The 22,423-nt window shown below is 48.4% G+C and overlaps 8 protein-coding genes across 8 annotated transcripts; 5 read left to right on the forward strand and 3 right to left on the reverse strand.

Annotated features, from left to right (window-relative positions):
* Window positions 1–223: 223 nt before the first annotated feature.
* TRV_02534 (Amid-like NADH oxidoreductase, putative) lies at window positions 224–1,690 on the reverse strand (the record flags this gene model as incomplete). Its single annotated transcript, XM_003023262.1, has 3 exons — window positions 224–361; window positions 435–746; window positions 857–1,690. The coding sequence occupies 3 exons, from the start codon at window positions 1,688–1,690 to the stop codon at window positions 224–226; spliced, it is 1,284 nt and encodes a 427-aa protein (XP_003023308.1).
* A 2,102-nt stretch (window positions 1,691–3,792) lies between these two features.
* TRV_02535 (C6 transcription factor, putative) lies at window positions 3,793–5,454 on the forward strand (the record flags this gene model as incomplete). The annotated part of the gene is made up of 1 exon (XM_003023263.1): window positions 3,793–5,454. One exon carries the CDS (start codon window positions 3,793–3,795, stop codon window positions 5,452–5,454), a length of 1,662 nt encoding a protein of 553 aa, XP_003023309.1.
* A 425-nt stretch (window positions 5,455–5,879) lies between these two features.
* TRV_02536 (MFS monocarboxylate transporter, putative) lies at window positions 5,880–7,320 on the forward strand (the record flags this gene model as incomplete). The annotated part of the gene is made up of 3 exons (XM_003023264.1): window positions 5,880–6,100; window positions 6,164–6,305; window positions 6,364–7,320. 3 exons carry the CDS (start codon window positions 5,880–5,882, stop codon window positions 7,318–7,320), a joined length of 1,320 nt encoding a protein of 439 aa, XP_003023310.1.
* Window positions 7,321–7,695: 375 nt separating this feature from the next.
* TRV_02537 (uncharacterized protein) lies at window positions 7,696–8,786 on the forward strand (the record flags this gene model as incomplete). The annotated part of the gene is made up of 3 exons (XM_003023265.1): window positions 7,696–7,992; window positions 8,064–8,411; window positions 8,574–8,786. The coding sequence occupies 3 exons, from the start codon at window positions 7,696–7,698 to the stop codon at window positions 8,784–8,786; spliced, it is 858 nt and encodes a 285-aa protein (XP_003023311.1).
* Window positions 8,787–9,000: 214 nt separating this feature from the next.
* On the reverse strand, window positions 9,001–11,089 carry TRV_02538 (uncharacterized protein; the record flags this gene model as incomplete). Its single annotated transcript, XM_003023266.1, has 3 exons — window positions 9,001–9,057; window positions 9,219–10,986; window positions 11,055–11,089. 3 exons carry the CDS (start codon window positions 11,087–11,089, stop codon window positions 9,001–9,003), a joined length of 1,860 nt encoding a protein of 619 aa, XP_003023312.1.
* Window positions 11,090–13,625: 2,536 nt separating this feature from the next.
* TRV_02539 (metalloproteinase, putative) lies at window positions 13,626–14,791 on the forward strand (the record flags this gene model as incomplete). Its single annotated transcript, XM_003023267.1, has 2 exons — window positions 13,626–13,854; window positions 13,908–14,791. 2 exons carry the CDS (start codon window positions 13,626–13,628, stop codon window positions 14,789–14,791), a joined length of 1,113 nt encoding a protein of 370 aa, XP_003023313.1.
* A 2,359-nt stretch (window positions 14,792–17,150) lies between these two features.
* On the forward strand, window positions 17,151–18,215 carry TRV_02540 (uncharacterized protein; the record flags this gene model as incomplete). Its single annotated transcript, XM_003023268.1, has 1 exon — window positions 17,151–18,215. One exon carries the CDS (start codon window positions 17,151–17,153, stop codon window positions 18,213–18,215), a length of 1,065 nt encoding a protein of 354 aa, XP_003023314.1.
* Window positions 18,216–18,480: 265 nt separating this feature from the next.
* On the reverse strand, window positions 18,481–20,729 carry TRV_02541 (uncharacterized protein; the record flags this gene model as incomplete). The annotated part of the gene is made up of 4 exons (XM_003023269.1): window positions 18,481–19,975; window positions 20,036–20,229; window positions 20,321–20,531; window positions 20,605–20,729. The coding sequence occupies 4 exons, from the start codon at window positions 20,727–20,729 to the stop codon at window positions 18,481–18,483; spliced, it is 2,025 nt and encodes a 674-aa protein (XP_003023315.1).
* Between the last annotated feature and the right edge of the window lie 1,694 nt (window positions 20,730–22,423).

Genomic DNA, 22,423 nt, shown 5'->3' on the forward strand with positions numbered 1-22,423 from the left:
CAGTTCATTTTCAATGACTAACAGGGTTGAAGGCTGTGTCCTCGCGGGAGTACTTTCGGATGGTTAATTGGAAGCACTGGCAGATTGCTACGGTATGGATATGAGTGCAGATTTACGTTTCGCTCACTATCACATACCTTTGTAGAAGCCAAATGAGGGAGTACTTGCGTTATTATAAAAAATAATGAAGAATATACTATAGCTTCAATAGGTAGTTTGTGATTTAATGGCCAGTTATATCTCTTGGGCTGACTCTAAGCTTGCTCCAGGCTTGGCCAACGCTGAGGTCAGTACCACCACCTTTGCCTGTCAACATCAGTTCGCGGCCATTATCATCTTTCACATACCAGACATAGTCGTTCTACCGAGTAGCCGAAGGGTTAGTAGATACACGAGGTGGAGGTAGAACTGAGCCAGAAATACATCACTCTTACCTTTCCAAGTGTTAACTTGATTACTCTATCAACGATAGATGGACGGTATGTAACAAGTTGGTCCTGGCTTTTGATCAGTGTTAGAATATTTGACGCGACTATTTCTGCCTGGGATTGGCAAGCCCGGCCCATCCGTGGACCATCGGTTTTGGCGACATCTCCCAGTGCAAAAATGTGTTTGTTTCCAATTCCAGGACTGTTGTTGACCTGCAGAGTTGGATGAACGAGGATCTGGCCGGTTTCTTTACATATGGCGGAGGGAAAGCATTTCGAGAGGATGCTTGAGTTTGGGAGTTGTCCTGAGCACCAGATCTAGAGTACGAGGTCTAGTTTTAGCGATAAGTGTCTACAGTCCAAGGTGTGATACATAAAATTCAGAAAAGGGCAGTGGATAAATCCCTAGGTTTCGCAGAGTTCCTTACCACCAAATCATATATCTCTTCAGAGCCATTCTTAAACCGCAGCGACAACTCCTGACTAATTGGGGCAGTCCCATCAACTGCTTCTGTGGTGCTCTGTGGTCGTTCACCCAATATGCTCTTAATATTTAACCGGTCAAGTCTCTGCAGAATATGCCCATGTAAACGCGGACCAAAATTTGGCAAGAGTTGGTGCCGTGAGTGAATTAGGGTAACATTCTTAGCCGGAAAGAAACTCTTGATATCAGTTGCAACTTGAACTCCCACAGGACCTCCTCCTATCACTGCAATTCTTTTCGCATTCTGAACTTGTTTCTGGATCACACGCATTTCAGCACATGCATCCTCCTTGTCTTTAGACTTCATCCTTGCCGGTGGGGGTTGATGGGATCCCGTTGCAATAGCAAGATACTCATAGTTGATGCTCTTGCCCGACGCCAGTTCGATCGTATTTCCTGTGACACTCGTTGCGGAGTCTTGAACATGCTGAAAGATACCAGCAGGTGCGTGGCTAGCAATTCCGGTGTATGGAATGAAAGCTGACTGCTCCATTCCCGGGACCACCCCGAACCTTGGGAATACATAAAGATGGTTAAAATGCGAGTTTTTTTCAATCAAGACCGCCCGATAGCCAGTCGGCAATGTCTCTGTCAGTCGCTGGGCAAGGTGGATACCGGCATATGAGCCACCAAGAACTACCACATTCTTCGGCGATGGGGTCGCCTGGTATAACCATCGATGTCCAATTGCTTGTATATGTTGGTACATACGGGCTAAACCTATGCTTAGCATCGCCCGCGAGCCCTTGCCATAGAACTTAAGTGACTCTGACAGCATGATTGTCAAGTTGTATGGAGGATTTATAGCCCAAGCACACACAGCAAAGGCGAGGAAACGACAAGTAAGAAATGACGGATGGAGAAAAGAATACGAAGGCAATACTTACAAGTACAGGTTTCATCCAAGTTATATACTCGCCCATAATTAGGAACGTCTCAGGAAAGTTTGTTAGCATTGGAGAATAAGACCAGGGGAAGCAGAGCAATTGTTTGCACCGGGGATATTCATTACTATCCCCGGGCCATGCCCGTGATCTCCGACGGGCATCGGGCTTATGTATCGCGTCCTTCTCTCTCCTGGGAGGTTTAGTTGCGGGTGTATCGTTTGTATCAACGCACGGTCAGGCAGGCAAACTAAATACAGTACTTCCGAAGCTAGGTAGTTATAATAACCCGTTGGAGGAAAGGAGAAGAACCTCTCCCAGGAGGATAACTGCTTACTTGGCTGAATTCAGGGGCTCGCCGTCGCAGAGCAAAGAGCCGCTGACTAATAGTATTAAGTTAGTTTAACGTTCCCACGTGATAAGGCGAAACTTTGCTTGTAATACCCGCGGATCTGAGTTTCTCTTTAGCCGCGACCTCTTTTAACTGCAGGTGAATTTGGCTTCGGATTTACCAATAACGTACTATGAACTTCAGAAGCCACTTTATCAGTTTTATTTTGCTTGGTTCTCCACTGGCTCTAGTAGTGGACTGTTATTCTAAGGGAGTTTGGTTTTGAGGCTTCGAGCAATTCAACTATTTAATCAGCCTCTAAGCATTGGCACAAAATGGGGTCCCCAGAGGGAAGTTCGCTGAGATGTAGCAGAGGAACTCGAGCTTCCCGAAACAATTGCGTGTATTACGGTCATCGATTCGCGCAGTTTGGATCAAAAGACATGGTCTCTTTGGCCTGTTCCTGGGAGGTACGGGTCGACCCGCTCGTGCCGTTGTGCTACTTTGCCATCAAACTCCCGGCCCGGGCGGGTGCAGGGGATAACTAACTACTAACTACTCCGACGGACTGAATGGACCATCGGGTCAAAATTCAGTCTCATAAAGGGGCAGGCATTAGTGCCAAGTTAATTAATCACCAAATTCTATCTAGTAAGGCCTGCTCACTTCGTTTGGGATATTTACTAACAGGTAACTAGTTTATCACAGCTTCTGCCTCCTTTATGCCTGTTAAATGCACGTCGCTCAGTCAGCTCTAACATCGATCGAGCAGAGATTTCATCTGTGTATTAACTTAGGCTCATACATCTAACGAGTTATATCTATCGTACCCTTGGGGCCAGTCTTCCTTTATCACTCTTCGTCTGCTGTGGCCCATGCCGGACATTTCCAGTTTCCACCACCACGACCACATCTAGCTGTATGGAGAGGGCCTCCACTGCGCGGCCATCGCGCCGACGCCGTAGGCCGACGTTAGCATGTGAGCCGTGCAGGCGTAAAAAGGTTCGGTGAGTCGAGCCCAAAGCGAACCGGGTACCTGGACGAATAACTACGAGGAGGAAGGCTGTTATATTAATTGCCAGCAGATGTGATCGGAATCTGCCCTGCGAGCAATGTTGTCGCTCCAAGACGGAGTTGTGCAATTATCTTACCGATGACGACTCTCTCGCCGAAAGCTTCAGCAATAGTCGTGCGACGAGCCACATTACGCCGCCCCGTCCCCCTGCCGCAGGTCCTTCAAGCAGAGGCCATTCCACAGCCCCCCAGGGGACACCATACCAGATATCTGTTCTCAACACTCTAGACACTAGGCTGGCGGCTGCTGAGCCTACGAGGGGCCTTTCTGTACCTGGTTTCAACGCTTCTGACCGAGTTCCTGCCCACTTGTTACATGTGAAGGACCCAGTTATTACCCCTGATATCGGTAAACCTCCAAGCTCAGATACAGACTCGCTTTCTGCCCCGAAAGCTGTAAATATTGCTGCAGCCTCGTCATCTGCAGCCTATAAGGAGAATACCGTAGTCCGAGGGATCTTCTCAAAGACAAGGTTCTTTGGTCTTAGTCATTGGATGAATAGTATCTATCAGGTGCGTAACAACGTTTTGCCAGCTACGCAAATTCAAGCAATGAATACTCATTATCACTAGTTCCCTCAAGTGTACGACATGCTCCAGAAGTGTGAACTAGACGAGACCTCCGAAGCTCGCGCAGTTTACGATAAATGCAAATCCCTGGCCAGAGCTATTAAGGCCCAAGAAATTGCTAAACATAACCCAGTTGCAAACATTCTGGACCATGTTCCTCCTAGAAATGTTGCTGAACCGCTAGTGCAGGCATATCTCCGAACCTTTGAGTCGATATTCCGGGTCTTACACGTGCCATCATTCTTACGCGATTTTGAGAGCCATTGGGATAACCCCGGCTCCTCAAGTCCCGACTTTATCGTCAAGCTACTTCTTGTAATGTCCATTGGCTCTATCTTTTCTCCGGCTCGCAGTGCATCGGACACCAGCTATTCTACTATATCCCAATGGATATATGTGGCGCAATCATGGCTAAACTCTCCGTTTGAGAAAAGTCGAATCAACGTCTCAGGGACACAGATTCACTGTCTTCTACTCCTGGCACGCCAGGCGAACGGTGTCGGGGGAGACCTGGTCTGGGTCTCGGCAGGTTCTTTGTTAAGGACTGCAATGCATATTGGACTTCACATCGACCCGTCACACTTGCCTAATGTTACTTTCTATGACCAAGAAATCCGACGAAGGCTATGGGCGACCGTCCTGGAGATCGTCGTGCAGTCCAGCATGGATTCTGGCGGGCTTCCCCTAATTCACATGCAAGATATAGACTCTGAGCTGCCCTCTAACATTGATGACGAGCAGCTGGAGGGTGCCAATGAAATTATAGATGCCACGCATGCGAAGCCTTTAGAGGAATATACTATGACCTCCGTCCAGATTGCGTTGGTGAAATCGCTTCCTTTAAGGCTAGGGATAGCCCAATATCTAAACGACTTCCGCTCGGAACACTCTTATGAAAAGACACTCCATCTCGCTTCTCGCTTATCCTCGTTTTGTCGAGACAATTATCTCCTATTCCAGTCCTTCCCCACTGGCATGCCCCGCCCCGCTTCGTTCCAGATTAAGATGCTAGACCTGTTATCATATCGATTCCTACTCGCGCTACACCACCCTTTTGCCATGAAGGCAAGAGCAGATCCTACCCTATACTATTCCCGGAAAGTATGCATAGAGCTAGCTGTCTCTCTTTTGGCCCCCCTCTCCGCCTCCAATGATACCGAATCTTCTAATGACAACTACACAAATCTCAAAATCTCTGGCACCGGTTTATTCCGCGATGTGCCCGTGATGGCTATCAGCACAATATGCGAGGCACTAACCTACCAACTCGAAGAAGAAAGGTCCTCCTTCATACCTGTTTCGAGCTTATTTTCGCATCAAAACCTGCGGGAAATTATCGAAGAATACGTCCACCTCCTTGACATGAGAATAAAACATCGCGAAACAAACATCAAAGGCTATGTGCTATTTTCATGTATATTCGAACACATTAATGCCGTCCAAGCTAGCCTGCCAGTTGAACAGGCAATTGCCTCTGCTTTGAACCGGAGCTTGGATCAGTGCTACTACACATTGAAAACCAGAGCTATGGCATGGGGAATTAATATGTCACCAGACATCGGAATAGATACCCCTGGACATACTCAACTTAATGATAGAACACTTGGGACGCATGATTGGCTTATTGACGATGGGATGGTAAAGTTTGCCTTTATCCCTGTTTTTGTTGTACAAGTAAATTAACATTTTCAACTCCGCTTCAGGATACCGGGATGGGGTTTGATACTTCGCTCTTATCTGGTTCAATACTAAAGGGTATCGGTACGGGAAGTTAATTTCATGCAGCTTTCGCTGTGGACCATTAACTACGCAATTTATGTCCACTGAGAAAACCACTTCTAAGTATCTAACTATACGACTCGATATGACAAATCTCAAGAGTCGGTAATAGCAACGTGGGTCCCACCGTCAACGCCTTGTCAAATTTTATGTCCAGCTAGTGTCCCTTATCACCGAGGGGACAACCTGATCTCCGGTTGAGTCATCATCTCCGGGCATGGCTTAGTTGACCACGGGTCTTTCTCCAGCAACGCTTATCAGAGCCTTTTAAATGACAGATGAGCTTGCTCTTCCAGTCAGTCAAATATGCCAACCTAAATTATCACACGATGGTCCAATGCACACAGGCGTCCTCCAAACTGGAGCTTTCTCTCAACAACCCTGCGAAAGACCAGGAGACAGCGGCTATCCCCAACCAGCCAAACCAAGCCAGCAATGGTGATGACTACACCCTTGATGAATTTCCTGAAGGCGGCGCTCGCGCATGGGCTGTTGCCATTGGCACGGCCGGTATAGCGTTCTGCACCTTGGGTGTTATCAATTCGTTCGGGTGAGTATACCGTTCAATCGTGCTTTTTCAGTTGCTCAAGTCCACCGTACTTACATCTGATAGGGTTCTTCAGGGCTGGTACCAGGTTAATCAGCTGGAGGACCGGACTGCATCAGAAATATCATGGATCGGGTCCACACAGGCATTCTTCGTGTTTGGGGGAGGTGTAATCGGAGGGCCTCTATTTGATCTCTATGGAGCCAAGGTACCTAGTATTGAAGTGCACCAACTGAACAACTATCGGGCTGATTTTAGGCTGTTAGGTTATTCGGCCGGCGGCATTTCTCTATGTTGTGAGCATCATGTTGACCAGCGTCTGCAAGGAGTATTATCAGTTTGTGCTCGCTCAGGGCATTCTTGGTGGTCTTTCCAATGGCATGACCATATTTCCAGCGATGTCCGCAGGACCACAATATTTCAACAAGAGGCGCGCCGCTGCCATGGGAATAGGGATAGCGGGGTCTTCCCTAGGAGGTATCGTCTGGCCCATCGTCCTAAGTAAGATGTTAAATGAGACAGAGCTGGGCTTTGGATGGACTATACGCATCGTGGGATTTGTGTGTCTAGCCCTTCTTCTGCCATCTTGCATAGCAGTCAAAGCCCGCCTCCCGCCGCGAAAAAACCAGTTCTTTCTCTGGTCATCCTTTAAAGAGCCCCCTTATCTATATCTCGTCGCTGCAGGCTTCTTTGGGTTTCTTGGAGTATTCACACCGTTGTTCTATCTACCTATCTATGCCTATATCCAAGGTGCAGGCGTCTCACTGGCCTTTTATCTCGCGGCGATTTTCAACGCAGCATCGTTCGTGGGTCGAGTCGTCACCGGTATTCTTGCCGACAAACTGGGCCGCTTCAATATGTTTTTCGCAGCGACCATCAGCAGTGGTCTCCTTACAGTTTGCTGGCCTGAGGTCCATACTAATGCTACATTGGTTGTTTTCGCTTGCTTCTTTGGCTTCTGCTCTGGTGCAGTAACTATGGGAATGGCGGTGGCCTTCACCTCCATTCCTAAAGACCCCAGGAACATAGGTACATATATGGGTATGGGCATGGGGATCGCTGCTATAGCGGCACTCGTAGGGCCCCCTATTAATGGAGCACTCCTTAGCGGCCGGGGGTTTGCTTCAATGGCATACTTCAGCGGATCAGTGAATTTTCTGGCGGCGTTTTTGGTGGTTATAGCCAAACATTCGACCACCAAAGGGATTTTTTCGAACAACTGAGATAATTTTATATATATATACTTATCCCCGAGCATCAACATTCGTTAGGTAGCTAGGCTTGCATTCCCTTGATATTGTCTTCACTGAGAAAGTCTTCGTTTTTCTCTCCGGTACCTCAAAGAAGTCATATCTCTGTTTCTATTCACCTCTCTTCTTCATGAGCTCCCTGGCCTGCTATAACAGCAGGACAGATTAACTAGTTAATCAGCCACATTTAACTATCACCCGAAGAGAGGGCTTCGCAGCCGACCAAGCACCAGAAGTCTTCCCCCTTGCCCTGTAAACTCACAGCCAGTACTGCACTGGTCACTGTTTCTCCTTTCATGATCATACTTAATATCATCTCCTTGTTGGCGACGTTTGGACTTTATGACCATGGCTGAGCGTCTGACTTCGACACATAGCCTGGCAACAGTTGGGCTAGATAATGTATCTCCACAGCACTTCGAGGTTTTGCAACAGGCTTTCTGGACAATCCTTTTTACCGATCTAGCCACAGAGACATTTGCCCAAGTCGTTGACGGCCGTCCCACGCGTGACGTCTATCGAGACTATTTCAATGAGTTTCGCAAAAGCTTCGAGAATAATATTCATCCAAGCAATGCAGCCTTAGAGGCTGTCGAATCTTACCGTCGAAATCTAAACCTTGGTAATACTCAGATCAGTGCAAAGGTAGTATAACCATTATATTCATGGGCTCAAAGCTCTACCTCGGAGGACAAGTACTAAAAGCTCGTGAGTAGCTTGCACAAGCATTCCAAAACGCCAAACCTGGATCAAGAGAATTCCACCTGCGTCTGATTGAGATTCTTGCTGTCCTCTGTCATGGCATCGCTGTCCACCTGTACCAAGCCTACGATGGAGGCTTCTATCGGCCAGAGCCCCCCGACCCTATCACATGGCACGAGGAACTCGTCCCTAATATGCCGCCACCACCGCCCCGTAAAGCTTTACCGGCGGAGCTTTACCATTCCTCTTACGGCTCCTGGGGCCAATACCCAAATGGAGTTGCCGACATTGTTGGTTACTGGGTGGAGTACCGTCTGTTCGGTGGAGTTATTCTATTTGATCGTGGAGAGACCGGGTTTGAAGTAAGAAGACACTCCTGTATTTCTCTTGTAAGATCCTTCAATCACTAACTCTTAATCATTTTCCCACCCTAGTGCAAGGATATCTTTATTCACCCTGTGGGCAGGTATATGATCTTTCAACTCTCAGAAACTCAAGTGCAGGCCTATATTAGCTTTCTACAGGGCGGACCACAGCCTCCAGGTGGCATTCGCTTCAAGGCTGAAGAATATGCACGTCGTGTCGATGATAACTATGCTATGGATATAAATATTTATCGTGATAGATATGAACGGATTATACCTAAGCGGCGGGCACGCTGTATTATTCGCGGTGAGGACCTCCCAGGACATGCGCAGGCTATGGAAGATTGGGCCAGGCGAACGGGAAATAGTTAGGGATGGTAGAAATTATTTTGTCAAGCCGCAGGCTGCAGCGAGAGCAACTAGCTACTGATGGGGTCGTAAATATGCTATCAATTCATTATCACATTACTCGGAAACCCTGTTCCAAAAGCAACCAAAATACAGGATAGGAATATCTGAAGTGGTAAAAATAACGGTGGGGCCGGAAGACACATAACGCTACCTAGGACTAGAAAAAAAAGAAATATTACAGCCGTGAGTCAGTCACAGCCATAAAACCAAACTTGGGTATGCTTTTTGATAGCTAAATATTCATACGCCTCTTTCAGTGACTGTCCAGCGTCTCTTTGAGACAGGCTCGCGACTCCTCAAACTCCAGAGGCCATGCTGCGATCTCGCGCGTTGAGGCGCACCATCCGATGTGCTACTATTGCGAGAGGTTGTAGAGTTAGATGCATCCCCTACCCCTCTTGGAACAGCAGATCCTTCGAAGTCGGGCATTATATCGTCGACAGGCACGTTGGCAGGGGAGGAAGAACCCCACAAACCTGGAGCAGCGTGTTTATCAACAGAAAACGATCGTGACAGATTGTGTAGCCCTCTGGTGGTGCCATTGAAGCTAGAACTGCGCGACGGTCCAATAGAGAATCCATTATCTGGTGAGTCTGGAACAGACGATAAAGATGTAAACCGGTGCCTATACGATGATATAGAGCTAGGAAACCCCCTAGGGGACGGTGACTGCGCCGAGTTGTTATTGCTGACGCGAAGGTGATCTGTTGAGTTTACCAACTTTACTTGGTATTCTTCAGATACTTCACTTGGACTCGGCTTCCTTTGCATTTGCTGGGCGGCCACCACGTTATCCGCCGTAGAGCCCTTGTGAGTGGCGAGAGTCAAGGAAGCCATTCCAACATCCAGGAGGGCGGGCCGGTTTGTCAAGGCACCAATAATGGCATTGCATCCGGCGCCGTGTGTAACAATTATGAGAACTGTATCGCTGTCATCATCTTCTGTCGTGTCTGCTGTGGCGGGCGGATCATTCGATACAAGTTGGCATTCCTCCCGGTGGGACAACCTCCGTTTACTCTTGTTGCAGTCTGCAGTCTTGTACCAGGTCATCATTCTTTCGAGCCCGGCGCGGAACCTGCGATGCATGGAACTCCACTCCTCTCCGTACTCCCCGCCGCTGCCCCAGTCAAGAGGGCTCTTCATGCTGTCCCATTGATAGTCCACGTCAACACAAGCATCCCTCGCATGTGCTACATACCCCGCGGGTATGGGATCTGAGGGGGAAATGGCATAAGTGGGCGTTGGAGAGATATATTCGGTGTCATCATGTGGCTGTGAAGAAACAGTCGAGAGCTTCGGTAAGCCCTGAATGCTGGCGGTTCTATCAGTTGAAGAGCTTTGAGTGTCCATCTTGCCCCCAAAGGCATGCGCGGACACAGGTGGTGGAGTATTCTCGGCTTTCCCTTCAGCGGCATTGGCAGAGGCGAATCCGTTCCAGCCTCCGGGGAAGTTTCCACGTGCCGACCGGGTACTTGCACTGGAAGGCAGGGAGTCCTCCTCCCGAAGTAAGCTTGCCTTTGCACCAGCCAGCATCATGACAGATCCTGGCGGCGGGGTTATTTGATCGAAATAATCCGGGGTAAGCCATTCACCCAGCCAAGCGTCCAGGCGCAGCAAACATTGCTTCTCATGCGACAGGTTTGTCCTTGGCTTTTGGGAGTTTGCTTCACCAGCTAGCTCCTGAGGCTCCTGGATAGCAGTTAACTGGGGTGAACCCTGATGTTGCGGCCGTGGAGAAGAGGAACGCCAGCGGTGGTGGCTCGATGGAGGAGGGGTTCCAGGTTGAGGTCGCTGGTGAGGTGAGGGGTCCGCTGATGCACGCTTTGACTGGCTGATTCCCGCACTGAGTGATATTCCCGTCTGTACACAGCGTAAAAATGGAGATGAGTGGATGATGATTCGATGCTTCCGCCGCTCTTGTTCTGGCAGGGCAGCGCTAGGCGGGCTTTGAATAGTATGATGGCTGCTCTCCTGCGAAGCATCAGAGGACGATAAAGTGGAAGGAAGACACCCATAGAGTTCGCGGTAGTGTAGGAGGGATCCAATGCGGACCCCAAGGGCCTGGGACTGCTTCCAGCCGCCGTATGTCAGAGGGGGGTCGTATGGCGTGGGCGAGGTAAGATGCCACTGTTTATCAGCCGCATCCAGTCGAGCCCCATGTCTGGAGTCGTCAGGTTAGTTATACACGCTCACTCGTCAAAGAGAGGTCGAAGAATATTATAGCCTTACCTGACGACAATGATGATGCTTGGCGGCTTCCCCATGATTGTTCGCTGGCCACCTTGCTTGTTCAGCTGGAGACCGGGATAGCAGGCTGATGGTCAGCGGTTGGAGGGTAGAAATGAAAGACGAAGAGACAAATTAGGCGGAAGTCGAGGCCAATAAAATTTCAACGACTGGCTTTGCGAGTGTCGGGTAGGTATCCGTGAAGTGCTTGCATGGCTGTTTTATTGGGTTCAGTGTTTGGCGGTCGATGTAACTAACTGCGCAGCGGGTTGGTTGTTCAAGGGCGCCGTTTGACAGGACGACAAGCCCGGACATCACACGGCGAGGAGAACGGCGCATAGCATGCAGCGGACGGTCGCCATCACGACACAGCCGGAGCTTCTGGCGAGCAAGAGGGGGCAAACAAATATACACCCTTTATTCGTGGCTCTTCTTCTTCTTCCTTCTTCCGTCTGCCGTCTTCGTCTTTCGTCGTTTTCGTTCGTTTTTCTTGGAGTCGTTAAAAAGCATGTGATCTCTCTGTCACGTGAGGATCCATGATGACTCAGCTGGTTAGTTGCTTATGTCATCTTCCATCTTCTTCGCGACTTCGACTTTCTTTGAACGTCAACTTTTTCGACTTCACCTTTGTATCTCGCCGGATTTCACTCCTGTTGCTGTGACTTCTTGCTGCTAGCAAACTATGCCATGTTCCTCCATATTTGCTTTTGGCAGCCTCTCTCAGCACTCGATAGATATGCCTCGGGTTACTCGCCGCATCTCCTTTGTCCGGCAGCCAGTTCGTCATCCAATACAGAGGACAGTCTCCTTGTGACAAATGCCTAGGTGATTATTGTATATGTGATTGCTGCGGTCTTGAATTAGGCTCGATTGCAAGCAGTCGTGCAAAAGCCCTCCAGGATAGCTACAAGCTCTCTGTTTTGTGACAAATTTTTGTGGGATATACTCCGTATGCACGGAGGAACCCTCCCAAGCGATTTGATGTGTATGTACCCATATATACTCTTAATTTCTTAACCAAAGACTCCTGGTTCTGAAACTAAACCTAAATCATAAAACCGCTACTAATAATTGACTAGAGTCGCAGTTTGTTACAAGGAGGAATGATTTTTTTTTTTTTTAGATCCGTAAAATGTGAGTCCATTTGACTGTCGCCTTTCTATGTGAGCCGTTCATAAAAGTGCATCTAGCTCCAAGGATCTACTTTCGAGCCCTGGTGTTTACTCCAGCTGAAAATCAAATGGCAAAACTAATGTTTATCATGAAATCAGAGGTACTCCGTACTATGTACTGTTATCATGGGCATTGACTTTATCGCCAACTCCGCGAGAATCTCAAGCCGTGGATGGCATAAAAAAGTGTTCTTCCGTTCAGCCTAGGGGAAGCCGCTGCGGTCTCAACCAGGCTGACACACAAACCTCGTACTCTGTAACCAGCTGACTACCGACTTACCTGGCCGAGAGCCGAACGAGGCCAGGGACCAGGTTTTGCATACCCACACTAGCACTCTCTGCCTTTCCTTGCTGCCCATTCGCTCCCTCCCCACCCCATTCATCCTCCATACAGCTGCTGTCTCTATCGCACGATAGTTACCTATGGCTTTTCCCCGGGGTATGCTCTTCAACAAGAGCTCATAGCGACGTCTTCCCCGCACACTTTCCTGGCTCATAAAAGGCCCCAAATGTGGCTCCTCTAATCCCGGAATACTGGGTCCAAGTCTTCATCTCCGCAAGCCTCGCCTACTCTCGGGGCCCGCTAACTAGCAAGGGGTGGGTTCCCCGGGGCGTCCTGTAGGATGACGGCCTCAAGGACAACGAGATGATGGTATTCTGCGAAGTAACTAGCTCGACCCGACAGTTAGATGTGGTCGCTTGTTTTTCTCTGGCGGCTAACTAACTAGTTAACGAGTTAAGCGATCGCTTGGCGGGCTGATCGATGATCGCTATGCCGATGCTGTGGTCGTTTCCGTGAATATCATGACTATCATCATGAACATCAATACCCCTTTCCTCCGCCTTCTCAGCCAGCCCAAGGCGCCAAGTAGTCCCTGTCATATGCTTGTTTCAACGTTCCCGCTTCTTCCGCACTCGGCAGAGCGGGCCATGGTCATGGCATGGACACTTTCGTACTTTCTGTCTGAACTTTCTCCCATGCCTTTTGTAAGGCATGCTGTCTAGGTCCTGGGAGCCTGTCCTCCGCCCCCACCCAAACGCCCAGTGTAGCCGGTCCGATGCAACCCTAAACTATCCCCTGAAGGCCTCCAGGTAAACGAGCTAATCAAGTTGTTCTAGCTGGTGTTTCTTTCCTTTCCCTTGTCACCGGGGTCAAGCTGGTCATGGCTAAAGATTTTGCGGAATCATCAATCTTGCGCCGAGATTATCCCCAGCCGAGGGAGGCACCATATATCACCGGTGATACCTATATATAAAGCATGCGGAATGCTCTTTCTCTGGATAAGGGAAAACTAAAATCAGCAGATATCAACATCAACAAGAGGCATCTCCGTCCATTTCTGTTTCCTACCCAAAGACCTCTCATACCATAGCCATTTGATTCCTCTCTTATCTTTCTACGATGCAATTAGTTGCTGCACTTGCTGCCCTGGGTGCCCTGGTGGCCCCAGCTGTGGCTTATCCCCATGCTCCCATGAACGAGACTCTCGTCGATGTTCAGCTTACTGCTGTTGGAAACACAATGGTCAAAGCTACCATCACAAACAAGGGTGATTCCGTGTTGAACATGCTCAAGTTCAACACCATCATGGACGAGAACCCTACCCGCAAAGTCATGGTTTTCCAGGACGGTTTGTCGCCTGACTTTTCTATCTTCATTCCAAATTCACTAAACATTTGACAGGTGCCGAGGTTCCCTTCACTGGAATGATGCCACGATATCTCATGAGCGACCTCACCGAGGAGTTCTTTACCACTCTTGCCCCCCAGGCAAGCGTTGAGCACTCCTTCGATATCGCTACCACCCACGACCTCAGCGCCGGTGGAAAATATGTTATCAGTGCAAGCGGTGCCATTCCAACTGCCGAGGAGTACAGCACCACCATCACTTCTACTGCTCTGTACGAGTCCAACGAGCTCCATATGGAGATTGATGGGACCCAAGCTGCCGCTGTCGAGCAGGCGATGAAGTTCACCCCTGAGATGCAGTCTATTCACTCCCGAGCTTTGCAGAAGCGCACCAAGATTGTTGGCGGGTCTTGCAACCAGAACACTCTCCGTGCCACTCAGAATGCCCTTGGAAACTCTGCCCGTCTTGCCCAGGCTGCCTCTCGTGCTGCCTCACAGAATGCTGCCAAATTCCAGGAGTACTTCCGCACCAACGATGCTAACGCTAAGCAGAGAGTAATTGCCCGCCTCAACTCTGTTGCCCGCGAATCTAGCTCTGCTAACGGCGGTTCTACAACATACTACTGCTCTGATACCGTGGGTGGCTGCAAACCCCGTGTCCTTGCCTACACCCTGCCATCACGCAACCTTGTTGTCAACTGCCCAATCTACTATAACTTACCCCCACTCACAAAGCAGTGCCATGCTCAGGATCAGGCCACCACGACCCTCCATGAGTTCACTCACAACCCAGCCGTTGCGAGCCCACACTGCCAGGATTACGCCTATGGCTACCAGCAGTGTATCTCCCTCCCAGCTGCCAAGGCCGTCCAGAACGCCGATAACTACGCCCTATTTGCCAATGGTATGTTTTATAGTCTCTTCACAATCATATTTTAGTATATTACCCGTGGCTAACATTATGATGTGTATAGCTATTTACGTCAACTGCTAAGCGATATCCCACGTTCTTTGCTACCGCTTGAAGTGACTTTTGTGAGTGTGATGAATTCCATTGTACATAGTTATCACTACGCTTCACTTTACATACTTCTTTCTCGGAGTGGCTGAGTAGACATACTTGCTTATTCACTAGCCACTCACCAACAACGTTTACTACTTTACATTCAACTTCTTGGTCACTTCGTAATACATATTCTAGAGCCTAAGCATCGCTAGCCGGGTTTATATCCATCCCTCGACGCAATTGCCGTAGCCAAATTGCCTAAGGCTAGCTGTCCATACTTTCAACGGAAAAGGCTGAATTGCCTTATACTGAGCAGCCCGGTCTCCCTTTTTGCAGAACTCTTCGAAATGACTCCAGTAGATGTAGAAAGCCCCTTCATCTCCAGAAGGGCTAGAAAAGTCGACGGATAATTCGTAAATTTGATCTTTCTTGGTGATTTCGTTATGGAGGTACTGGCTTCACGACAACTGGCGTCGAGAGGGCTGCCATATAAGTCTTCCGTTGGACTTATTGTGGCCGTTGTGTTTCATTCTATCAACCTTTAGTTGATTATCGGGTATATATCTCTGGTAGGTGTTCATACCGAAATAGACAAAGAAAGGAGTTCTCATCACAAAGTTGGAGGATACAATGGTGCATTGCTTCTATGTAACCCGACAAGGGTTTGAACGGAATGAAGTCTTTGGTCTTAGTACTCTAATATATATTAGAAGAGATAGAATGGAAAATAGGGTACACCATACTTACCTTGAAGAAAAGAGTATTTGACGACGCATCAAGTTTCCATAATCCTAGGTTACCAGAGACTGATCATACGAGTGGCGATATGAATTGCAAATGATGTGCATCTTCCTGTCCCACCTTTCCAGAGAGGGAGTAAATCTATTGCTGGCGTATTTTCAAGTACCACCCTCATTTTGTCTCTGCTGATAGGCCTTTGGCTTGTCGCTATCCTTCTCGTCCGTGTGATAGGGGGCGTCCTCGTCCGTGTCGAAGGGGATTGGTTCGCCGCCTACAACTGTTGTCATTTAATAGGAAGAAAACAGTAAAAAACAGCAGTATATAAAACACTTACCTCGTGGCCCACACTTCCGTGCCATTGCTGAGATTTCCTCCGGGGTACTATTCTTCACGAATTTTAGGAATCGAGCCACACGTTCTTCCGGGCTTTCATGTTGCGCCGCAGGAACAGTAGGAACAGACTTGTTAGAGGCATTTTCGGGTTTTACAAGAGGCGCAGAGTTAGTCGACGATACACTTGGAATGCCTATAGGGTTAGGAAGCTGGCTGTTGATATACTTGAGCGGTCGGCTATTGTGTTGGCGTCCGCGGCCTTTGCTAGTAGAGGAGGGCCCATGGTAGACGTCGCCCGGTCGTAGTGGGACACTTTCCTATAGATGCAATAAACGGTTTTGCTAGCTATATGTTGCTCGGATGTCCGATAAACCACGGGTGAATAAATGAATGCTGTTATTGACTGACTCACAGCCTACAACAGATACCTATGTATAATCAGAGAAGGTGGATGGAAATAAGATAGAAGTCCCTTTGAATCACTGAAAATACCCGGTTGTCAATGACGTAGTTAGATCAGTCATCCACTAAGTTAATATCAACAACGACCGCCAAAAAAAAGAAAAAAACTTAACCTCGTATAACTAATGGTTAACTTTCTGTCGAGGAGCAGTCATATTATTAGAAACACTACCACACGAGTAAATTGATCTCAGACCTGGAGGGCGACATGTTTGGGAGCTTGAGAAGAAGTCGTCAGCGCGTCGCAACCGCCGTTAGCATGAGTAAATCAGCCCATTCACGCGGACAGCGCAGGTAGAAAGCAGTAAGGACATACATGCTCCTATCTGTGGTCTCTGTACGGAGTATGCCTGCTTGTTGTCCACATTTAGCTTCATCTAACTCCAGTATTCAAATTCGAAGCATCCAATCGCAGTCTCTCCGCATAACTATATTAATAAGAAGCTTTATATCTAATGGTTACTCATGGCCACGTGAGGGTCCATAGAATACCGACCAATGAAAATGCCCGTGTTTCAAAGCTTGGATCATGTGACGGCATCAGTTCCATCCATGTTTGAACTTTCTGTTTTTCGAGGATCGCGCAACCAAAGCAGGTTTCATCGCAAGGACTCGATTGAATGAACCGCCAACGGCCAGCTATTATTACCTTACCATTATATTAGCTGGGTACGTCGAGTAGTCAAGATGGCGGAAGAAACTGGTGCAAAGCGACTCAAGTCGCCGCCGCTGATCGGCACACACAAGTGAGTCCCCATGGCTAACCATTGTCAAAGCAAACTAACAACGGTTGGTCTCGCCAGCGGTCACTTCCATGCCGATGAAGCGCTTGCTGTTTATCTCCTCCGCCTGCTACCAGCCTACTCGACCTCTCCCGTCATTCGAACACGCGACCCGGGTCAATTAGCTACCTGTCATACTGTTGTTGATGTGGGAGGGGTGTACGACCCCTCGCAAAATCGATATGACCACCATCAACGAACTTTTGATACAACATTCCCTCAGCACCAAACCAAATTGTCTTCTGCAGGGTTAGTATATATGCATTTTGGTAAAGCAATAATAGCCCAGCATATGGGGCTCTCTACCGAGCACCAGGACGTCAGCACCATTTACGAGAAGCTTTACGCAGATTTCATTGAAGCGCTCGATGCTCACGACAACGGAATTTCCGTTTATTGTCCCAAGGCCATCTCCAATGCCGGTCTGGAGAAACGATTCCGAGACGGTGGAATAAACCTGGGTTCGTTGATTGGTGATATGAACCTTTGTGGACCAGGCGAGAACCTTGACGAAGACGCTCTTTTCGCTAGAGCCAGTACCTTCATCGGAGAGGCTTTCTCGAGGAAGCTTCATGCTGCCAGTAGCAGGTGGTTGCCCGCTCGAGCTACAGTTTCACAGGCTCACCAGTCTCGCATGGATGTCCATCCGTCGGGAAAGATAATGCTTCTTGAGAATTCTGGAATTCCATGGAAGGAACATTTGTATCGTCTGGAAGAAGAGGCCGACAACGTAACCGCAGGAACTGCGGACAATAAAGTCTTCTATGTCATATACCCGGAATCAACCGCCGAGAAATCCAACTGGCGCGTTCAATGCGTTCCTGTTAGTGAGAACAGTTTCGAGTCTAGAAAACCACTGCCAGAGTCATGGCGGGGTGCGCGGGACTCGGAACTTGATAGTATTATATCTAAGGAGATGGAAGAAAAGCAACGAGAAAGGATACCCGAGGGTGCTATTTTTGTCCATGCCAGTGGATTTATTGGCGGACACAAGAACAAGGCAGGAGCTCTTGCTATGGCTGCGGAAAGCCTTCACTAGGTTATTTCAACTTGCCGCCTTAGCAGGATTGGTGATCATTGCTGTCTTAACTAACGTAAAAAGCTAATGCCAATGATATCGACTTCTGTACTTTCATTATAGCCCCAGATAGGCTTTGGTAACCTATATTTTGATCCTCACTTCTTTATCTAGTGACCTGCACTACCATGTCTATAATATCCAAACCGAAATCCAAGAGGATAACACTGCATAAATGGTCCAAAAAGTGCTTAAATCATGCAGGATAATTATACTTACTAGGATATCAATTCATACGGATGATCCTACCATCTACCACAGGAGCTATGGCCCGGGTCCATGGCGGTAAATGGTCCTTGCCACCTTGCTCAACGGTCTTAACCCGGTTTGGATCAACTCCCAGCTTTTTCCGCCATTTTCGGAGAACTCTTCGGGCAACTAGTTCTCTGTGATCGGCATCATCTGGAGACAGGGCATGGGATGTGACATAATTACGGGGTCGGAAGAGGGATTCTGAGTGGGAGTCAGACTCGGAGTCCAGGGGTGTGTCAGCCCCTATTCGGCCCAGAGTGGCAGCACCAGGCTGCTGATGGACCGGCGCAGCCGTCATTACTGGGCTGGCCCCTTGGGTAGCTCCCGGCTTGGATATATAACGGAAGCTCGTTTCAGGGAGAATATTAGTTGGAGTAGATGTGCTGCTGCTGGCTGGAGGAGTCAGCTCCTCTGATTTGAGCTTCTTGTGGACATACATCCAGTGCCGGTCCAGACTAGGACTGAGACGATTCCATTTCCCTATGATCTTATTACTTAGGAAGTACTGCCGGAGCATGGTGCTGAGAAGGAGACCATCTTCTTCGGACACAACCTCCTCCGCTTCGCCGCCCTCACTCCTGGTGAGTAGTGAGGCGAATCCATCCTTCCCCCTGGCCATGTAGCCTCTCGTTGATACGGTGTAAAGTCCGTCATCTCGGAGATCCTCATTGTTTAGTTTTACCCATAGGATACGGGAGCCAGGTGGTTTGGACATGGAAAAGGCAAACTTGATATTTGATACCTGGGGGAACCGCCCTTCAAGAGCAGGCAGCTCGCTAACGCCATTCTCCAGTGCCAGCCAAAGGGCCTTGCCCGTAATGCGGAGAACTACCACAGGGTCTTCGAAAGGAAAACAATTGAGGATGTCTTTCACTCTGAGAATCCCAGGAGGGTATATTTGGTCCCCTCGAATTGTCCCAGCAGCCATGATTGCACAGTCCGTATTATGGTAACATCGCATCACGTCACATACGAAATTTCCTAGGTTCGATTCTTGGGTGCGGACCGTAATGAACCGACCATCAAGAGGGGTAACTGTGTATCCGATAGGCTTATGAAGCTTCCCCTTGAGGGCTGATGTGAGCTTGTCTACAAGCTTAACAGTCCCTAGGTGTTTCGGAAGATCGCGTGTGATATCTCGCCGGGTGATGTTAAAATCCCAGCCGGAACCAGACTGTTTCCTCCAGGCTTCTATGTAGCTAAGCTGCTTGAAGTCTGTTCCGGAACGCAAAACGTGCGTAGAGTTGATAAAACTGTGACTGTAATAATGATCATGGCCGCCTAGAATGATATCCACCAAGCCAGGAGGGATTTTTTCCGCGAGTTTGTTATCGTTTGGCTCTCTCTGATGAGTGACGGCGATGACTATGTCTGCGCCTTGTTCACGGAGGGTGGGGACCAGCTCTTTCGCTGTTTCTGACGCAGACTTGTATATGAGATTCGGAGGGAGGTAGTTGATAGTAGCAAGCCTATTGGTTACCCCCCATCAGCAGGTTGCCTCTGGCAAAATACAGGGAGATCCAGCGTACCATTCCCTTTCGCCCAAGCCTATGACTCCAACTTTTATTCCGTTTGAAGAGACGAGCATGCAAGTCTTCTGGCAGTTTGCCAGGGGCTCACCCTCGCCCAGGGCCGGGTCAAGCACGTTTGCGAGCAGCCATGGAAACTTGCATTGAGATCTCAGGTGCCTGAACTGTGCAATTCCAAAGTCTAGATCATGGTTCTATCGATATCCACGGACCGTTTAGCAATCGCGATCCAACTGTCATGGAAGAACGTAACTAGTTATAATATATATTGTAGAGGGAACGTACACCAACACACGCAACATCTGTCCCCACATGGTTAAGAAACGGGACCATGTGCTGGCCCTTCGTGATAGTGCTCTCAAGACTCGGGTTGAAAGCGTCTCCAGAAAAGAAGGTGAGGATTGAGGGCTGTCCAGAGAAGCTGGGATCGGATCGATAATGGTTCACGAGGGTCTGAAACCGCGGGGCACCACCACAGGGATCTGACGAGGAAGCTCTGGGCAAGTTGTCAGTATAGGATCAAATGGATATTTTTTCTCAGCAAAGGAAGCGCCAACTGTATATCTCACTCGACATGGTAGACGTCGTTGTAGTGCAGGAGCCGCAGGTCGGGAGTACCTCGTCGCCCGCTGTCAAAGGTCGAGGTACCCCCGCTGGCCACTGTCTGCGGCGAATCCCTAGTGTCCTCTGGCATCTCTTCCGTATGTCCCCTTCCTTACTCTGTAACTATATAATCGGCCGCTAGCTGGATATATTTCCTATGAGAATGAGTTGTCTCCTGGGCTTCGACATCGCTGCCCAGCGTTGCTGGGCGTGGGTCAACTCGACCTTAAGTTGAGTTTGTTAACTAGTTAATTAGTTAACTTAGTTCGTTAACTAACTAGTTAATTAGTTAATGAAAACGGGCTGCTGTGACGTCACCTTTTTCAAAAGTTACACACATAACTTATCGACCAAATGTTCTACATTTTTCAAAACCGTCTTACATCCAGTATCATAATTCTTATAATATACCTATCTAATATAACTTCTCAAAGATTTACTAGATATAGGAGTAAATATACCCTATGAACAGAATATCTAATATAGCCATACGGTGCTCGTCTGCCCTGATCCGTCGGACGTACTGGCGGCCTTCTTATCTTGGGGCCCAGCAGCTGAGGAGGTGTTATAGGATACCATCAGAGACGACTACAACGCCTCGCCCTATAGCAACAGATTTGTCTATACTCAAGGCCGCAGCTGCTCCGGTTTTATCACAAGAAACCCCGCGAGTAAGATGGGCAGGGGTATTTGGTGACTTCGCTGTGGGAGCAGAGAATGATTACAGCGTGGTGGATGTAATTATTCTCTACGACTCTGACAAAGTTGGCCCCAACAGATGGCCCCCACAATTACGGGGCTTGGATGAGATTCTGCCTGTAGCTTGGGGCCGAGATGCTGTAGTCGAGGAGTTAACTATAAAGAAGGTGCCTCACTTTTGGTGTATTGTTCAATTTTTACGCTCGAGGGTAATTTTTGGATCAGATGATGACCCTATAGTTATGCAAGTACGTCAGGAATGGCTTGATATTTTGGTAAATGGGGCGATACATTTTAAATCTCTTATACGTGATATAAACGATATCACTACCACTATTCAGGGAAAGTCTCTAGAGGTATAACCAGTTTCTCCTATAATCTACAATCCTGATATACTAATTGACTACCTAGAAATTATGTTCAGACTCTCAGCTCCGTCAGACAGTTTTGGAACGTATCATGGCCGTGCTCGATACAATCGATAGAGACCTTGTTAATGGGTATTCATCCAGTCCTTTCAAAGAACTACTTCAGTTCGACGGGCAACGTGACTACGACATTATACAAGACAGGATGAAGAGAATTATAAAGGGTAATCGGACCCAATCGAAGTATAGTGTTGACCAGTCAGATCAGTTATGTAGATCTCTCTGGAGACTCGCCACAGCTTCGGGTAGAGGGACGTTGGATAGACTAGGCAAATGGATCGAGATGCATGTGATAGCAGGCATCGAAGAAGCAGTTGAGCAGCGTGGGCACGTTCAATCGCTAACACCGAAAGAGAGAATACACGTTGAGTACTATTATTATGCTTAAGTATATGGGTGAGCTTTCATCTGCATCCACTGCTTGTTAACTATCTAACTAGATGGGGCATTGTAGTTACCTGGTCTCGAGGCCTGCCCTGTAGCTGTATATCAGGCAGACAGCTAACCCTATCATCCTCCTCCTTACGATCTAACAAAATGCGGGCAAGCTAGGGCAGCCGCCAGGGAGCTCGCAAATCAGCCCGATTCGGCAACTGGCTGGTAATTGATGTTGACAGCATCGATGAAGACATCATGACTTCCGTAGCAGGTGTATGGG

This window comes from Trichophyton verrucosum (genome assembly GCF_000151505.1).
Source record: "Trichophyton verrucosum HKI 0517 chromosome Unknown contig00219_1.f1.exp, whole genome shotgun sequence".
In the NCBI taxonomy this organism is placed as follows: domain Eukaryota; kingdom Fungi; phylum Ascomycota; class Eurotiomycetes; order Onygenales; family Arthrodermataceae; genus Trichophyton; species Trichophyton verrucosum.